This window comes from Cryptomeria japonica, chromosome 5 (assembly GCF_030272615.1).
Source record: "Cryptomeria japonica chromosome 5, Sugi_1.0, whole genome shotgun sequence".
NCBI classification, from domain to species: Eukaryota; Viridiplantae; Streptophyta; class Pinopsida; order Cupressales; family Cupressaceae; genus Cryptomeria; species Cryptomeria japonica.
Genome location: NC_081409.1, coordinates 572,030,287 through 572,046,556, shown reverse-complemented (window position 1 = coordinate 572,046,556; position 16,270 = coordinate 572,030,287). Strand labels below are relative to the sequence as shown.

Sequence of the window (16,270 nt, the reverse complement as noted above, 5' to 3'; positions counted from 1 at the left end):
AATTATGCTAATTTTTCATAGAGTGGTCCTATGTAGCTTTGTTCTTTAATTTAGTAGTATAAGTGGTTCTATTCAAGTTGGTAATTAAACATAAAATTTAATTTTTTATATTCTTCTATAAAGGAGGAGTTGTTATAATTTAAAGAAAAAAATGTCACAATTATGTAAATTCATTTTTCTGTCTTTTTAAACATAATTTTTTAATATTTTTTTGCTCGATAAATAGTAACCATGGATTTATCCCTTTTATATTAACAATACAATTTACAAAGTATACAAAAGGGCTATAAAAATATGACTAAGCCCATAAAACAACTAGACCAACAAGAAATCTTGGTAGTGAAATTCTACCATTCTATGATCTATTGCTAGCAACCAAAATAAAAAGAGATTAGCAGTTATTGCTATATTGCAAGGGGACCAAGAAAATTGCTACTTAATTGTTTGAGCATTTGTAAGCGAACTACATTAGCCATTCCACACCAAGTCCTCTAGTCTTGATCATTTCATTAAGAAATGAATCCCCTTGGAAGCTTTCTGGCACTGTATACCATTTAGGTTAGATAAGAGGGGAAGTGAATGGGAACTAGTCTATCATGTCCCTATTGGCTAAGATTCTTTGGAAGTAAGAAGGTAGAGGGATTACCATGCCACATTGTTTCATTTTTAGCACTACATTGAGGCCTCCTAGGAACTAGTTTTTGATCCACATCGTAACCAAATTCTTCATCATGTCCTTGGGTTCCTTGAGATTTAGGAGAGAAGCCACAAAAATGGATGAGACATTGATATTTACCTTAGATTTGTGCTTTGATCTTAAGATCTCGTCTCCCAAGACCCATTCTATTGCAAACATAATTAGACGATGATGTGTATTGAAGATGCATTGTGAATTCTTTTTTGATAAAGCACTTTGTTGTTGAGAGCCAACTAGATGGATGAAGGTATCCATGGGGAAATGATAGGGAGGAGAAAAAGATGACACAAAATAATTTTTGAGCCCTTTGAAATAGGTGAGGCACAAAGGACTTCACATGAATAGGCAAGAAGTAAAAGACACGAGTGCTTCATTATGTTTTGCCACACAAACTAACACCTTTGCTAGTGATAAACTCACCATCAAGATGGAGTAATTATTAACTATGAAGTTTATGCCAATTCCACTTGATTTTTACTTACACTTCAATATCACAAACATGTCCACAACCAACTCCACATCCCTTTCAATTGCTAAGTTGACAAGTTTTTCAGATTTAACATTAGATTCCCTATTGATGTAGGAGCATCCAGGTGAACATGTTATCTGCATCATCCAAAATTTTGAAATTGGTTTAATTTTGGATTTCAGTTTCTTGTTTGGTGTTTTCCTTTGCAAGTGGAGGTTACATTTCCTCCTCTTGGATTGTTCCAGATTTGTAACGACAAAACCTTATTTAGTGTATTTCTTGAAGTGGAGGTTGCGTGGCAAGGGCGACTCATTTAAATTTGTTGTGTACCTAATTTTGGTAGTTGTCAGTAAGGCAAATGCATCAATGAATGGTGGCAGTTCATAGAAGGCAAAAAGGCAACACACAACATAATAAGGGGCTAGATGAATTAAAGGAAACACATACGTCTTAAAAAGGAAACAATAGTGTAAGAGGAAAAGGGGGGTCTTTATTTTGTTTTGAATATATCTTTGTTGGGAATCCTCACTACAGAGGAAGCTACATATTGGGTAAGTAGCATAGGAAATATATGATAGAGAGAGAAGATTCAAGGAACAGGCAGATGTTGTCCCTCTATAGAGTGTGTGTAACAAATTCCAATTCAATGAAATCAATAAATTATCATCTGTATGTGATGGTGTCTTTCTTCCGTTGTACCTTTGTTTAAAACTTCAAAGTAATTGATTTTTTTTGGTTTGGCTACAACCCCTCTCTATTTGATAAGACTCAAAGGTTTTGTTCTGCACTAAGTGGTATTAGAGAAGGTTCATTGTGCTGAGAAGAAGACCTACAAGAAACAGGGCCCAAAGAGGTTGGGGTCGAAGAAGAAGAGGAACTAGAGGTGAGAAGCCCGAGCTTACATAGACAATTAGAGGTCTTATTGCACGAATGGAGGCCATGGAAATGGCTCAAAGAAGAGGATTTCGCATAGAGGATATTAGTGACAATGAAGAAGAACAAGTCAGTGAGGGAGGTGAATAGGTACAATAGCCTAGACTGGATCCCAGAGAGGAAAGATTCCTCAAAGCTATCACTAAAGCAAACAGTAAGCCTCGAGTTGATCCTCCAACTTACAAAGGGGGATTGAACATTGAAGAATTGTTGGATTGGATCAGCAAAATGGATAAGTATTTTGAGGTTGAGAACATTGAAGAGGAGAAGAAAGTTAAGTTTGCCCGCACCAAGTTGAAGGGCCATGCATCCCTATGGTGGGATTATGTGCAAATGGATAGACAACGAAGAGGGAAAGATAAAAATTAAGTAATGGGATTGGATGGTAGCAAAGCTTAAGTCCAAATTCTTGCCGCAAAACTATGAAATTAGTCTATTCAAGAAGATGCAAAAATTGAAGCAAAAGGAGAGCAGTTGGAGGAATACAAAAGAGAGTTATACCGGGTAAACATACGAGCTAGTCATGTTGAAGAGGATGCTGAGAAAGTTTCCCGATATTTGAATGGACTGTGCATATCCATCCAAATGAGATAAGCATGGTTAATATGTATAGTGTGTAAGAAGCATTTTAGTTTTCTCTGAAGGTGGAGGAGAAACTCAATAGGAAGCAACAAAGTAACTCTCGGGGTAGAGGCATATTTTCACATGGAAGAGGACAATCAATCAATGATAGAGGTTCCACAAGCAAACATGCACTTCAAGTGTAAGTACGTAAGAAGGAAGGGGAAGAGGAGATTTCCCTAGAGGAAAAGAGGGATATTCCCGTGGAAGGGGATCATTTGGAAGAGGTAGAGGAAGGAGTTTTCAGCAGGACTTGTTGACAATGTGGGGAAATGGGACATCGAGCATTTGAGTGTCCACAAATCTAATATGATGGGGGGAAAGGAAAGGAGGCACGATGCAAGTAGTAGAATTTGAAAATGAAAAGGAAAATCCACCAAAGCATGGAGAAGACCCTGAAGATGGAGAATCATTGATGTTACGAAGAGTGTTGCTGAATCCCAAAAAGGAGAAGTCAAAACCAACCCAAAGGCGAAATTTGTTCCAAACAAGATGCAAGGTGAATGGTAAGTGTTGCAAAGTCATTGTGGACAACGACAATACTGATAATATTGTGTTTGAAGAAATGGTGAGTAAGCTAAAATTGAAGAGAACTAAGCATCCCAGGCCATATAGAGTCTCATGGTTGTAGAAGGAGAATCAATTGTTGGTGAATGAACAGTGTCTGGTGAGTTTTTAGATTGGGAATTATAAAGATGAAGTCACATGTGACATAATGCCAATGGATGTGTGACATATTCTTTTGGGAAGACCGTGGCAATTTGATAGACAAGCTATTCATAATGACCAGCTGAACACATACACAATCAAGAAAGATGGAAAAGAGTATCTCTTAAATCCAATGAAGAATAGTGAAGATAAATCAAAAGTATGTTTGGTTTCCAGAAAGCAATCTTTGAGGGACTTCAAGAAGGAGAAAGCATGTTTTTCTATTGTTCCTAAATTAGCTACAGTTGGGACAACAAAGGAGAAAGATGAAATACCAAAGGAAATCCAAGAGATATTGGAGGAGTATGTTGAAATTTTGATGAAGGAGTTGCTTGATGGGTTACCACCGATGAGAGGCATCATCCATTGTATGGATTTGATTCCTGGTGCGAGTTTGCCAAACAAGGCACCATATAGAATGTCACCAAAGGAGAATGAGGAGATAAATAAACAAGTGCAAGAGTTGCTTGACAAGGGGCCGATTAGAGAAAGTTTGAGTTCGTGTCCGGTTCCAGCAGTGTTGGCACCAAAGAAAGATGGAGGTTGGTGAATGTGTACCGATTCAAGAGCAATAAATAAGATAACTATCAAGTACCGGTTTCCATTGCCATGAATGGATGATCTTATGGATTGCTTGAGTGGATCTAGATACTTCACTAAGATTGATTTGAAGAGTGGTTATCATCAAATAAGGATAAGAGAAGGTGATGAATGAAATATCACATTCAAGACCAAGGATAGATTATATGAATGGTTGGTGATGCCGTTTGGATTGACAAATGCTCCAAGCATCTTCATGAGATTGATGAATGAAGTTTTGAAACCATATCTTGGTAAGTTTGTGATTGTATATCTAGATAATATTTTGATATTTAGGACTAAAAAAGAACATTTATAGCATGTTAGAGCTGTCCTACAAAGGTTGAAAGAAGAAAACTTGATGGTGAACTTGAAGAAGTGTAGTTTTATGAAAGAAGAGTTGGTGTATTTAGGCTTTGTTATTTCTAACAATGGTTTGAAAATGTGCCCGGAAAAAATGAAAGCAATAGTTTATTGGCCTTCCCCAAGGAGTAAGTTTGAAGCAAGGAGTTTTCACGGTTTCACAAGCTTCTATAGGAAGTTTATTAGAAATTTCAGTGGGATATGTGCACCAATCATTGAAACAATGAGGGGAGATAAAAGAGAATTTGTTTGGACAACAACAATTGAAAAGAGTTTCAACATTTTGAAAGAGAAGGTGATGAAGCAACCCGTGTTAGCACTTCCTGATTTTGAAATAGTGTTTTAGGTTGATTGTGATGCAAGTGAGACAACAATAGGGGGGTTCTAAGTCAAGAAGGAAGACCCATATCTTACTTCAATGAGAAGTTCAATGAGGCAAAGAGAAAATACTCTATGTATGATCGAGATTTCTATGCCATTGTGCAAGAACTCAAGAAGTGGAGGCATTACTAGTTACCAAAGGAATTCGTGTTGTACACTGATCACTGTGCATTGCAATTCATCAATAGCCAAGGTAAGTTGAGTCAAATAAATGTGAATTGGGTTGAGTTTCTTCAAAAATTTCCTTTTGTTTTGAAACATAAAAGTGTCAAATCAAATAGAGTTGCAGATGCATTAAGTAGGTGGTGTTTGTTATTGAATGATCAAGTGTAAGTGTTGTTGGTTTTGATCATATGGGAGAGTTACATGAAGAAGATGCAGATTTTAAGGAAGCATGGACAAATACAAAAATCTAGTTGGGGTTGATAGAACCCCATGGTTGGAGTATTTCATGCAAGAAAATTTATTGTTCAAAGGAAAGACATTATGCATACCTCGAGGTTCGATGAGGGAGAACTTGATGAAGGAAAAACACAATGGAGGATTGAGTGGACATTTGGAGTAGACAAGACACTAGCACAACTGAGTGAATGTTACTATTGGTCGGGGATGAGTTCAGATGTAAAAATAATGGTGCAAAGTTGTCGAATATGTCAGCATGCCAAAGGAGTAAAGCAAAACACCAGATTATACCAGCCATTGTCTATACTAGATAAACCATGGGAATGCATTAGTATGGATTTTGTTTTGGGACTACCATGAACACAAAGAGGTAATGATTCTATTTTTGTGGTAGTGGACAAATTTTCAAAAATGGCTCATTTTATACCATGTCAAAAGTGTAGTGATGCTTCCCATATAGATTCATTGTTCTTCGAAGAGATAGTTTATTTGCATGGTACTAAAAAGTATTGTTTCTGATTGGGGTACAAAATTTGTTGGCTATTTTTGGCGTACTTTGTGGAAGAAGATGGGAACACAGTTGGGATTTATTTCACCTTACCATCCTCAAACTGATGGTCAAACAAAAGTTGTGAACCGAAGCTTGGGTAATTTGCTGAGATGTTTGGTTGGGGATAAACCAACTCAATGGGATTTGATTTTGGCTCAAGCAAAATTTGCATACAATAACTCTGTTAATCGAAGTGTAGGGAAAAGTCCATTCCAAGTTGTGTATGGCTACAACCCAAGGGTAGTTGATGAGTTGAGGGATAGTGCTGATTTGAGTAAAACAAGTGTTGTAGAAGAAGACTTTGCAGAGTATATTCATGATTTGCACAAAGAAGTGAAAGAGGCTTTATAAAAGAGTGCCATGCAATATAAGGAGAATGCTTATAAACACATAAGAGTGCATAAATTTGAAGTTGGAGAGATAATAATGACACAGTTATAGAAAGAAAGGTTCCCACAAGGGACCTACAACAAGCTGAAAAGCAAGAAGATTGGCCCGTGCAAGGTTGTACGAAAGTTTTCATCAAATTCTTATGAGACTGAACTTCCAGTTGGAGTAGATATTTCACCAATATTCAATGTAGTAGATTTGTATAAGTACCATGAAGGTGAGTCAAGAGGACACCAAGATTTACTTCCAGATTTGCCGAATGCATCGAAATGGGCACATCAATTTCTAAAGAAGAAATTTGAAGGCATTGAGAAGATTATTAATTCATGCATAGCAAAGAAGACAAGGAGAAAGGAGTATTAGGAGTATCTAGTTCGTTGGAAGAACCATGCAGCTGATGAGGCTTCTTGGGTCAGTGCTTCAGAATTGGAAAAGTTCAAGATTATGGTCCCATCATTGCAAAAATGTTCATGAGCTCTACACCCATGAAACATTCTCCATACCCATGGTGTTTGATGCTGGAGCATCCGGGTGGATGTGTTTTCCACATCATCCAAAATTTTGAATTTGGTTTAATTTTGGATTTTAGATTATTGTTTGGTTTTTTCCTTTGCAGGTAGAGGTTACATTTCCTTATCTTGGATTGTTCCAGATTTGTAACGACAAAACCTTATTTAGTGTATTTCTTGAAGTGGAGGCTGCGTGGGAGGTGCGGTTCATTTAAATCTGTTGTGTACCTAATTTTGGTGAATGTCAGCAAGGGAAATGCATCAATGAATGGTGGCGTCTCATGGAAGGCAAAAAGGCAACACGGAACACAGTAAGGGGGTATATGAATTAAAGGCAACACATATGCCTTAAAAAGGTAGCGATAGTGTAAGAGGAAAAGGGGGGTCTTTATTTTGTTTTGAATATATCTTTGATGGGAATCCTCACTGCAGGGGAAGCTACGTATTGGGGAAGTAGCATAGGAAATATATGATAGAGAGAGAAGATTCAAGGAACAGGGAGATGTTGTCCCTTTAGAGAGTATGTGTAACAAATTCCAATTCAATGGAATCAGTAAATTATTTTGCACAATTATTGTTTGTGTATGTGATGGTGTCTTTCTTTCGTTGTACCTTTGTTTAAAACTTCAAAGTAATTGATTCATTTTGGTGTAGATGCAACCCCTCTATGTCTGATAAGACTTAGAGGTTTTGTTCTGCACTACCTATGCACATGATTAATGAAATGGACTTCCAATTCAAGATAAGAAAGGAATTTAGTTTCCACTTGTGTAGATTCTTTGATCTATTTGCATTGAGAACAATGGTAGAGTCACCTTTGATCTAAGTAAATTAAACTTGATGCACAATTGCAAGGCTAAAAGTAGAGCTTGAAATTTTGCCTTGTTATTTGTTTTAGGTTTGAGACGCTTGGAAGCCACACACACCATCTCCCTGTTCCAATCTCAAACCATACACATCCCACCCCTAACTTTTCAAGATTCCCTTTGGAAGCATTGCCAAAATTCAATTTATACCACCCTCCCAAGGTGGTTGCCATTTCGCCTCTAGATGTTTCTTGCAAGAGTCAACTCCCCTAGGCTCATTAAAAAGGGTTTTTTTTCTACATATATAAAGGGATCCTATTGTGCTACTATGGGGACTATTTTTTTGGAGTAGCGAGTTATGAGAAAGAAAACATTATGCCACACGATAATTTATAATGTTGTTTAAGAAAATAGGAGCCCCTACATTTTTGTATTTTTGATTTAAGGAAGTGTCTTTAAGGTAGGGTTAAGAATTTCGTCCACACGCTTCATAAAATTTTGTTGCAATATATCATTCATCTAGTTTTTGAAAAATAATCTCAATAATTTTTAATAAAATTTTACTATATAATTATAAATTTAACATTTTTAGTCATAAAAAATACATAAGACTATTAAAAACACTAAAATTTTTAAAGCTTACCCACTATTTCAAAAATCTCAGAACTTTCAATAAAAACTCTTAAAAATTCTCATATTTGAAACCTCAGCCTGACTACAATCAGCCCATGGAGCCACCACGTGATAGTGATACGGAATTTACAGTTTGGATCTAAAAAGGACCTCAAGCTCCTGAAAAAGAATATTACGCCATTCCTCACCTTGTTAGGTCAGGTTGAATTGGTTAATCATATAATGCTCACGTTGTTTCCACAAAGATTTAATTTAGGAAAAGAACTGAATTAACCTTATCCGCTCGTTTGGTTTGTCACTCTCCACGTCCCTCACCCAAAAACACTAGGCTTTTCGCCTGGTACCAAATCAACCACTTGTGCCTACCAAATGGCTAGCTGAGATGACCTAACAAAAGTACAACATACAAAGACATTAGAATTTTCCCTAACCTTCCTCTGCCACTCTTTTTGTGGAGATGACCATGTCTCTTGCATCACCACTTCCGCCAATTCCTTTTTCTTCAACCAATTCAAAGCTCGTCGGATCAGGGAAAGTAACCCACAAACTGGTATTTGTGAGAAGTTCCTCCAATGGCTCTGAGGGGACACCATCTCCTTTAAGAAGGCCTGGTGCTCCCATCAAGGAGGCCACCCCTCCCATTAGGCCTGTCGCTCCAGTTAAGCCTATTCTTCCATCTCCTCCACCACCTTCTTCCTCTGATTCTTCTCCTCCCAGTCCTCCTCCCCCATCAGTGCTTTCCACAATGCCTAGTACATCGGCGGTGACGATTGAGTTTCAGAGGCAGAAAGCCAAGGAATTGCAGGAATACTTCCAGCAAAAAAAGGCGGAGGACCAGGTTTCGAAAAGCAAGGCCTTTGGGTTCACTCCAAAGAACGAGATTTCTAATGGAAGGTAACAACTTGATCCCTGGAGTTTGGGGCAATTTTAAGCAATTGGAAATTTCGATATGTATAGGTTGTTAGCCAAATCTTTTTAAGAACAATAAGTAAAACATTTGAAAACTTGTATATTTTGGTTAATCCTGAGAGAAACATTACAATAATTATTAACTAGTTGGCGACTTGATTTGTGCAAAATCTATGAAGAGATTGGCAAATAATTTCGGAAATATTGTTGGTTAGCTAATCTAATTGTTATAAATTCTGCTCGAAATCGATCAGTAGGCAAATATACAAAAAAAACTGAAAAAAATTCGAAGGTCACAAACAATACAATGCATAAAGTGAGACAACGTTCAATTGGTTAGAGTAAGCTGTTTAGCTGGGTACATAGAAGTGAGACTGTTTATTCCGGGAATAGGTGCAATTCCCTAATTTGGTGGAAATTCAAAATAAATGTGACAAAAATCTAGTATTATTTGAAATACCATACATGTATGAATTTGAGAAAAAAATTATAGAAGGCATTGAAAATGACAAATAGGACCTAAATCAATTGCAATCGGATTAACATCCGGTGCTGTTCAGTATCAAAGGAAATATAAAATAAATGTGACAAAAATCTAGTATTATTTGGAATACCATACATGTATGAATTTGAGAAAAAAGTTATACAAGGCATTAAAAATGACTAATAAGACCTAAATCGATTGCAATCGGATTAACATCCCCAAAATTTATGAATCTGTGAGGTTCCAAATAATACAAACTTGAAAAAGAAAAAGAAAGAATCAGTGGGCGTTCTCCCTCTCATCTTTATTTTTCCTTATTCCTTATCATTTTTGACTATGGACCATGTACCAGTAAGGACATGAGGATATGTATTCATTGAATGATTATCTTTATGATATAAATGGGTGCAGGTGGGCAATGTTTGGTTTTGCAGTTGGATTACTGACCGAGTATGCAACAGGTTCAAGCTTTGTTGATCAGATGAAGATACTCATCTCTAATTTTGGAATAGCAGATCTTGAATGATAAATATCTAGAAGGCTACACCAGAGAAAGGAGGTTACATTCACTACGTGAGCCATTTGTTAAGGGTTTGTATGATAATTTTGAACAAGATTATAGGCATCGCCACTCTTATTGTTACTTCACAAATTTTTTTGTGTTGTGAGTTTGAAATTCTTTGACCAGTATGTTTGTTGATTTGATTATTAATATTATTCACTAGCTCTCAAACAAAAATGAAAGAAAGACCTCTCGAACCAATTTTTTTTTGGTTTCTTGCAACCATGGCTGCAAACTAACAACACTTGGAGATATAATATATAAACTGTTTGTAAATTGTTCTCTAGAAGAATTGCCCTCAAGGCGATAAAGTTGTATGGTAACTGCTATCCCACTAAAGGTTAAACCAGGGTCTGCTGTGTTATGCACAATCTCTCAAAGTGTTAAATCATTCTTCAAGATAGATGGCAGCCATGTTTTGATCACATACACAATCATTTATTTCATAAGGTATGGCATTGTGACCTATATTAGAATTAAAAAGAGAAAAATAATCTGAATATCTCTATTGTAGGCTATGATGTCTTCAGATCTTTTAATGATTCCATAGAAGCATCAGTGAATATTAAATGCAATAAGAATTTATGTTAGCAATAGCATGAAAAATATTTAGTGTTACTGATGAATTTGTTTCCTAATCTAGAGAACTCTGTTTTGGAGACTTGCGAATCTTGATGGGACTTTGTCTTACGTCCCCTTGATAGCCCTTGAGAAAGGGGACTTTGGGGCACCTTGTCCCTTATCTTCTTCTATACTTACCTGAAAGAGGGGACTTTGGGAACCTTGTCCCCTATCTTTCATAATACATTCCCTTAAAAGGGTACTTAGGGAGAGATTCTGCAAACCTATTTCTGGGAAACTTATGCCCGAATCAAGGGAATTGTTTTCCATGCCCAGGGAAACTCGATGTTGTAAAGAGAGAGAAAATTAAAAAGAAAATGAGTGGAAAATCCCAGCAAGTTAAAATACAAAGAGAATAATAATACTTTTGTTTTTTGATCCATAAGATGCTACCAGAGGGGGTAGCTCTCATACATATTGATAGTTAAAATAAAAGTACATCAGCTCCACATAGGAGGACATTACATTCCAGATTCATCTGCTTTCTTGGGCTTGTGGTGAAGTAGGAGATGGAGGCCAGACAACACCTTAGAGGTACGCTCCACTTGTAGCGGGGATAAGAGAGTATCACGATGGTTGATAAAAAAGTTGGAAGTTTCCATGTTGTCCCATTCTATCCCTTCGCTGAACAGTGTGATAACTTGTTTTAAACTTTCATTTGTATGTGCAGTTGCAATATCAAAGATGCCTCCGAGACATTTAGTCCTTGGCCTTTTGTTGAGGTTAGATATAGCCATCATTGCCACTAGCTTTAGAGGGGCTATGATGAATCCGTCAACATCTAGTTTCCCTCACTGCTTTCTTCCAAGGATCAATATGTAGTTGGTTAAAAGCAGTTTCATCAATTTTTATCATGAGCATGGCCATCAAAGATAATTTTATTAATGACCACATTCCTTACTGCTGCTTCCACTTCATTAACTTTGATGATAAAGAGCCTTTGGAGTTGGATTGAGACCTCTTCCACAAGACATGGGTAGTTGTAGCCAGTAAATTGCCTACTATTTTGGTTGAGAGAATGTTCCAATGGCCATTTTAATGGTAAGCTCAAAGCCAAGAAAGATCTACAGAAAGATTTCATTTGTTGTTTGCAAGGCTTGAATGACCTGTGTGGCATGCATAGGAAGGAGTGAATCTTTAAGAGACCAACTTGTTGAGGATCAAAAAAACATAGTATAGTCATGTCTTGCAGTTTCTGTTGTAAGTAGATAAGGAATATTTCCCCATTTATTTTTATCATTTGAGATGACTTCCTCTTCAGATTGATCACATGCTCGATTGGTAAAGAAATTGTCCATACAATTTGCCTCACGATAGCAGTGTTTGATTTATAGATTATCCATTCTGTCCAGTTATTCCCATATAAACTCTGTAATGTTGCACAATTTCCAATTATCACTCGACGATTCTTAATTGCATCAATACATAATTGTGAGTCGCCTTCAATATCTATATTGAGGATGCTTTTCTCTTTACAAAGTTTTAGTTCAGTTAGAAGGGCTAGAAACCTTGCTTCATTGTTGGTTCCTATATGAAGTTTCTTGGAGATGGTCCAAATTAGGTTCCCATTCTCATCTTTGATGGAGATGTCAACCCTAGAGACCCCTAGATTACTGCGTGTTGAACCATCAAAATGGAGTTTTTAATCCACCTTTTAGAGGTGGACACCATTTTATTTTTTCCCTATTAGCCTTGTTTAATTGTTGTTTATTGGGGTTGTAACCAATGGGGATTTTGTGATCCCATTTTTTCATTATGATGCAGCCATAACCAGTAAACCCTCGAAAGAGAATTGACCGGCTTATGCAGCAAGAGTAACACAACGAAAGCAACAAGAAAACATAGCAAGATTACAGAAACAAATCATATTATTGTCTTAGAACCTCCGGCAACCAACCGGTTATCATCATACAATCATCATAGAACATCCGATAGTCAACCGGTTACATGTAGGCTACAAGCTAGATACAATCCATCCGGGACTCTCAGAATCAACCAGATCACTACTCACGAATCTCAATCCTAATTCTAATTTCTACCTCCTCTATCTTACAAATGATTACATATTACCCTATATATACGCTCCGAAACATATCCGGGTCGGCCACAAAAGATTACATTTACCAATGCAGGAAAATGAAACGTGTAACTAGGTTGGCCCAAAGAATGAAATAAATTCTTCCAGAAAATAACAACCAAGAAGTGCGGATCAGCAGGAAGGTTGGCCACATGCCAAAGAACATCAGACAAGACCCCAAATAGATCCACACGCCAAGAACCGCTCCGGAAATGAAGGAAGACCAACCGGTAAGCACAAGAACTGTCCCGGAACTTAGAAACAGTCAACCGAGAGTGATAACTAGCCGGAAAAATGGACTGAAAATCTGGAATTAAGCACATGAACCAGCCTAGAAGCCGAAAACAGGATCCGCAATGAAAAGCAAGCAACTCTTGGCACCTATCGGCAGGAACACAAAAAATTGCACACTGAACTGAACAAGAACTAAACTGAAAGGAAATATTTTTTTGGTTGATGCAAGATTGCTCATAGACCGGGGATGCTCCTGCATCAGACACCCTAGGTAGAAAGAGATGTTCCATGAGAGGCAACTCATGAACATCGAAAAGGATTCGGGATAAAGACCCCATGCTCATTTCTGATCCCAACATCTTCCTTATCTGCAAACCTCTTCTCTAGCTCCTCCGGGACCTCAACCGGATTCTCTAACCCCTGACTCCCTTTGTTTCTCTTCCCTTGCTTCAGGTTTGCACATTGTCTCTGCTTCCTGCTCTCTTTCTTGTGCAACTCTGATTTATTTCTGCCACAAGACTTCATCTGGTTTGTCACCATAAGCTTTTTGTCATCCGGTTCTATCTATCCATCAGGTTTATCTATCAGACCCTTCTGTAGATTCGTGCTATCTTACAGTATAACCTCTGCAACTGGTTTCTCAGTACTGTAACTTTTCTCAAGACTCAGATTCTTTACCTCCTTCTCTTTCTCCTTCAAAGAAGTCAAAGTGAACTTTTGCCCATCTTTCTCAATAGTGATTAGGTTTCTTCTACAGTCATAAATAGCTCCTCTATCAAACTGCCAAGGTCTTCCCAACAAGACATGACAAGTACTCATAGATACAACATCACACAAGACCTCATCCCTAAAAGGCCCAATATTAAAATTCACCAAACACTGTTCCTTTACTTCTAACTTTTGATCATCTTGTAACCAACTTACCTTGTAAGGACAAGGATGCCCAAGCCTCTATAAACCAAGCTTCATTACCATCTCTTCAGATACCAAATTATTAGTACTTCCACTATCCACAATAACCTTGCAACACTTACCACCTGATTTGCACATAGTCCGTAAAAGACTCTTTCTCTGAGTAGAGCCGGTATCCTCACTGCTCCGCTCCATCATGACTCTTTTGAGCATAAGGAATTCTCCTTGCTCCGGTGTACAGTCAATTCCGGGAACTTCACCTTCCAGTTCCTCATTTGCCACACAACTTCTTGCCATTCCCTGCTTACATTCATAAAATCTATGTCCGGTTTCTCAACACTTGAAACACTTGCCGAGAAATTCTCTGTTGGTACCGAGAAATTCTCTGTTGGTACTGCCACTGCCTTTCCTCTGTGTTTTCTGTTCCGGTTCTTTACTCCACTCAGGTTTTGATTCTTCTTCAACATTTTGCTTCTCTGTACTCATCTGCCCCTTGAATCTCTCCTTCCCTCTAGGGTTTTTCGACTATCTTCTTCTCACCTTCTCCTCAGCCTTCAAAGCATACTAGTAAGCTTCTTCAACCGTAGAAACCCTCAACATACTCATCTCATCCTGAATGTTAAATGCAAGTCCATTTATGTACCTCGCCACCTTTTCTCTATCCATCTCTCTATGTCTAGATCTAATCATCACCTTGTAGAATTCCTTAGTGTACTCTTTCACAGTCATGTTTCTCGTTTCAGGTTCTGCAACTTCTTGAACAATTCCAACTCACTCTCCCGGTATGAACTTGGCCTTCAATCTTGCAACTATTTGTCTCCACCGGGTGATCTTCATTTCACCATCCACTCTGTCTTTCTGCAATTCTTTCCATCATAAGGTAGCATGCCCTTTCAACTTAGTCTGTGCCAACCGGACTCTCTGTGGGTCCTTGACGTCCTCAAACTCAAAGTAATCCTCCAACTCTCCGATCCAATCAATCAGATCCTTCGGGTTCAGCGTCCCGGAAAAGTTTGAAACTTCCACTTTATGAACTTTACTTGCTCGCGCCATTGCTCTCAGTAATCTTTCCTCTCTTTCGGTCCTTCAGCCTCTTCTACTTCAAGCTCTTCATCGGCTTCTTCATACTCATCCTCAGATTTAGGGTTCCTCCGCAAACCAACCAATGCGTTCCGGATTTCGTTCCTCACCTTATTCTTGAAGTCCTCCATCATCTGCTCTACCCTTTGAGGGTTCATTGTTCTAGGCGGCATCTCCTCTTTCGCTCCGGTGAACTGCCTCAACTCGGCAATTTGATTACCGGTTTCAATTGCCTCTCCTCGGCGATCTATTGAACACACGCGCAGCCTGCGTCTAATCGGCAATCTGTCCACCCAAAGGAATGCCTCAAGGTTCACAAACAACTCTTCCACCAACCGGTTCATAACCAGCTCTGATACCAATTGATGCAACCATAACGGGTAAACCCTCAAAAGAGAATTGACCGGCTTATGCAGCAAGAGTAACACAACAAAAGCAACAAGAAAACATAGCAAGATTACAGAAACAAATCATATTATTGTCTTAGAACCTCCGGCAACCAACCGATTATCATCATACAATCATCATAGAACATCCGGTAGTCAACCGGTTACATGCAGGCTACAAGCCAGGTACAATCCATTTGAGACTCTTAGAATCAACCGGATCACTAGTCACGAATCTCAATCCTAATTCTGATTTCTATCTCCTCTATCTTACAAATGATTACATAATACCCTATATATACCCTCTGGAACATATCCGGGTCGGCCAGAAAAGATTACATTTACCAATGCAGGAAAATGAAATGTGTAACTAGGTCAGCCCTAAGAATGAAAGAAATTCTTCCGGAAAATAACAACCAAGAAGTGCAGATCTGTAGGAAGGTCGGCCACATGCCAAAGAACATCGGACAAGACCCCAAATAAATCCACACGCCAAGAACCGCTCCGGAAATGAAGGAAGACCAACCGGTAAGAACAAGAATTGTCCCAAAACCCAGAAACAGTCAACCGGGAGCGATAACTAGCTTTAAAAGAATCCAAATGGACTGAAAATCTGGAATTAAGCACATGAACCAACCTGAAAACCGAAAACAGGATCTGCAATGAAAAGCAAGCAACTACCGGCATGAACACATAAAACTGCACACTGAACTAAACAAGAACTAAACTGAAAGGAAAGATTTTTTTGGTTGATGCAAGATTGCTCATAGACCAGGGATACTCCTGCATCACATTATCATCCCGTTCCAATTTGTAAATGGTTTCAAGGAGTTCCTTGTTTGATTTGTCATCACAACTTCATAAATGTTGGCTTCGATTTTCATGATGACCTCCATATTTCTTTTGTTGATTTACATAGGATACAGTGAGATGACCAAGGATTCCAATGGTTTTAAGGTGATCA

At 38.1% G+C, this 16,270-nt stretch overlaps 1 protein-coding gene across 1 annotated transcript; it reads left to right on the top strand.

The window, feature by feature from the left end:
* Positions 1 to 8,162: 8,162 nt before the first annotated feature.
* On the top strand, positions 8,163 to 10,272 carry LOC131036797 (light-harvesting complex-like protein OHP2, chloroplastic). Its single transcript, XM_057968785.2, has 2 exons — positions 8,163 to 8,935; positions 9,846 to 10,272. Exons 1-2 carry the CDS (start codon positions 8,499 to 8,501, stop codon positions 9,958 to 9,960), a joined length of 552 nt encoding a protein of 183 aa, XP_057824768.1. The 5' UTR covers positions 8,163 to 8,498; the 3' UTR covers positions 9,961 to 10,272.
* The last annotated feature ends 5,998 nt before the right edge of the window (positions 10,273 to 16,270 follow it).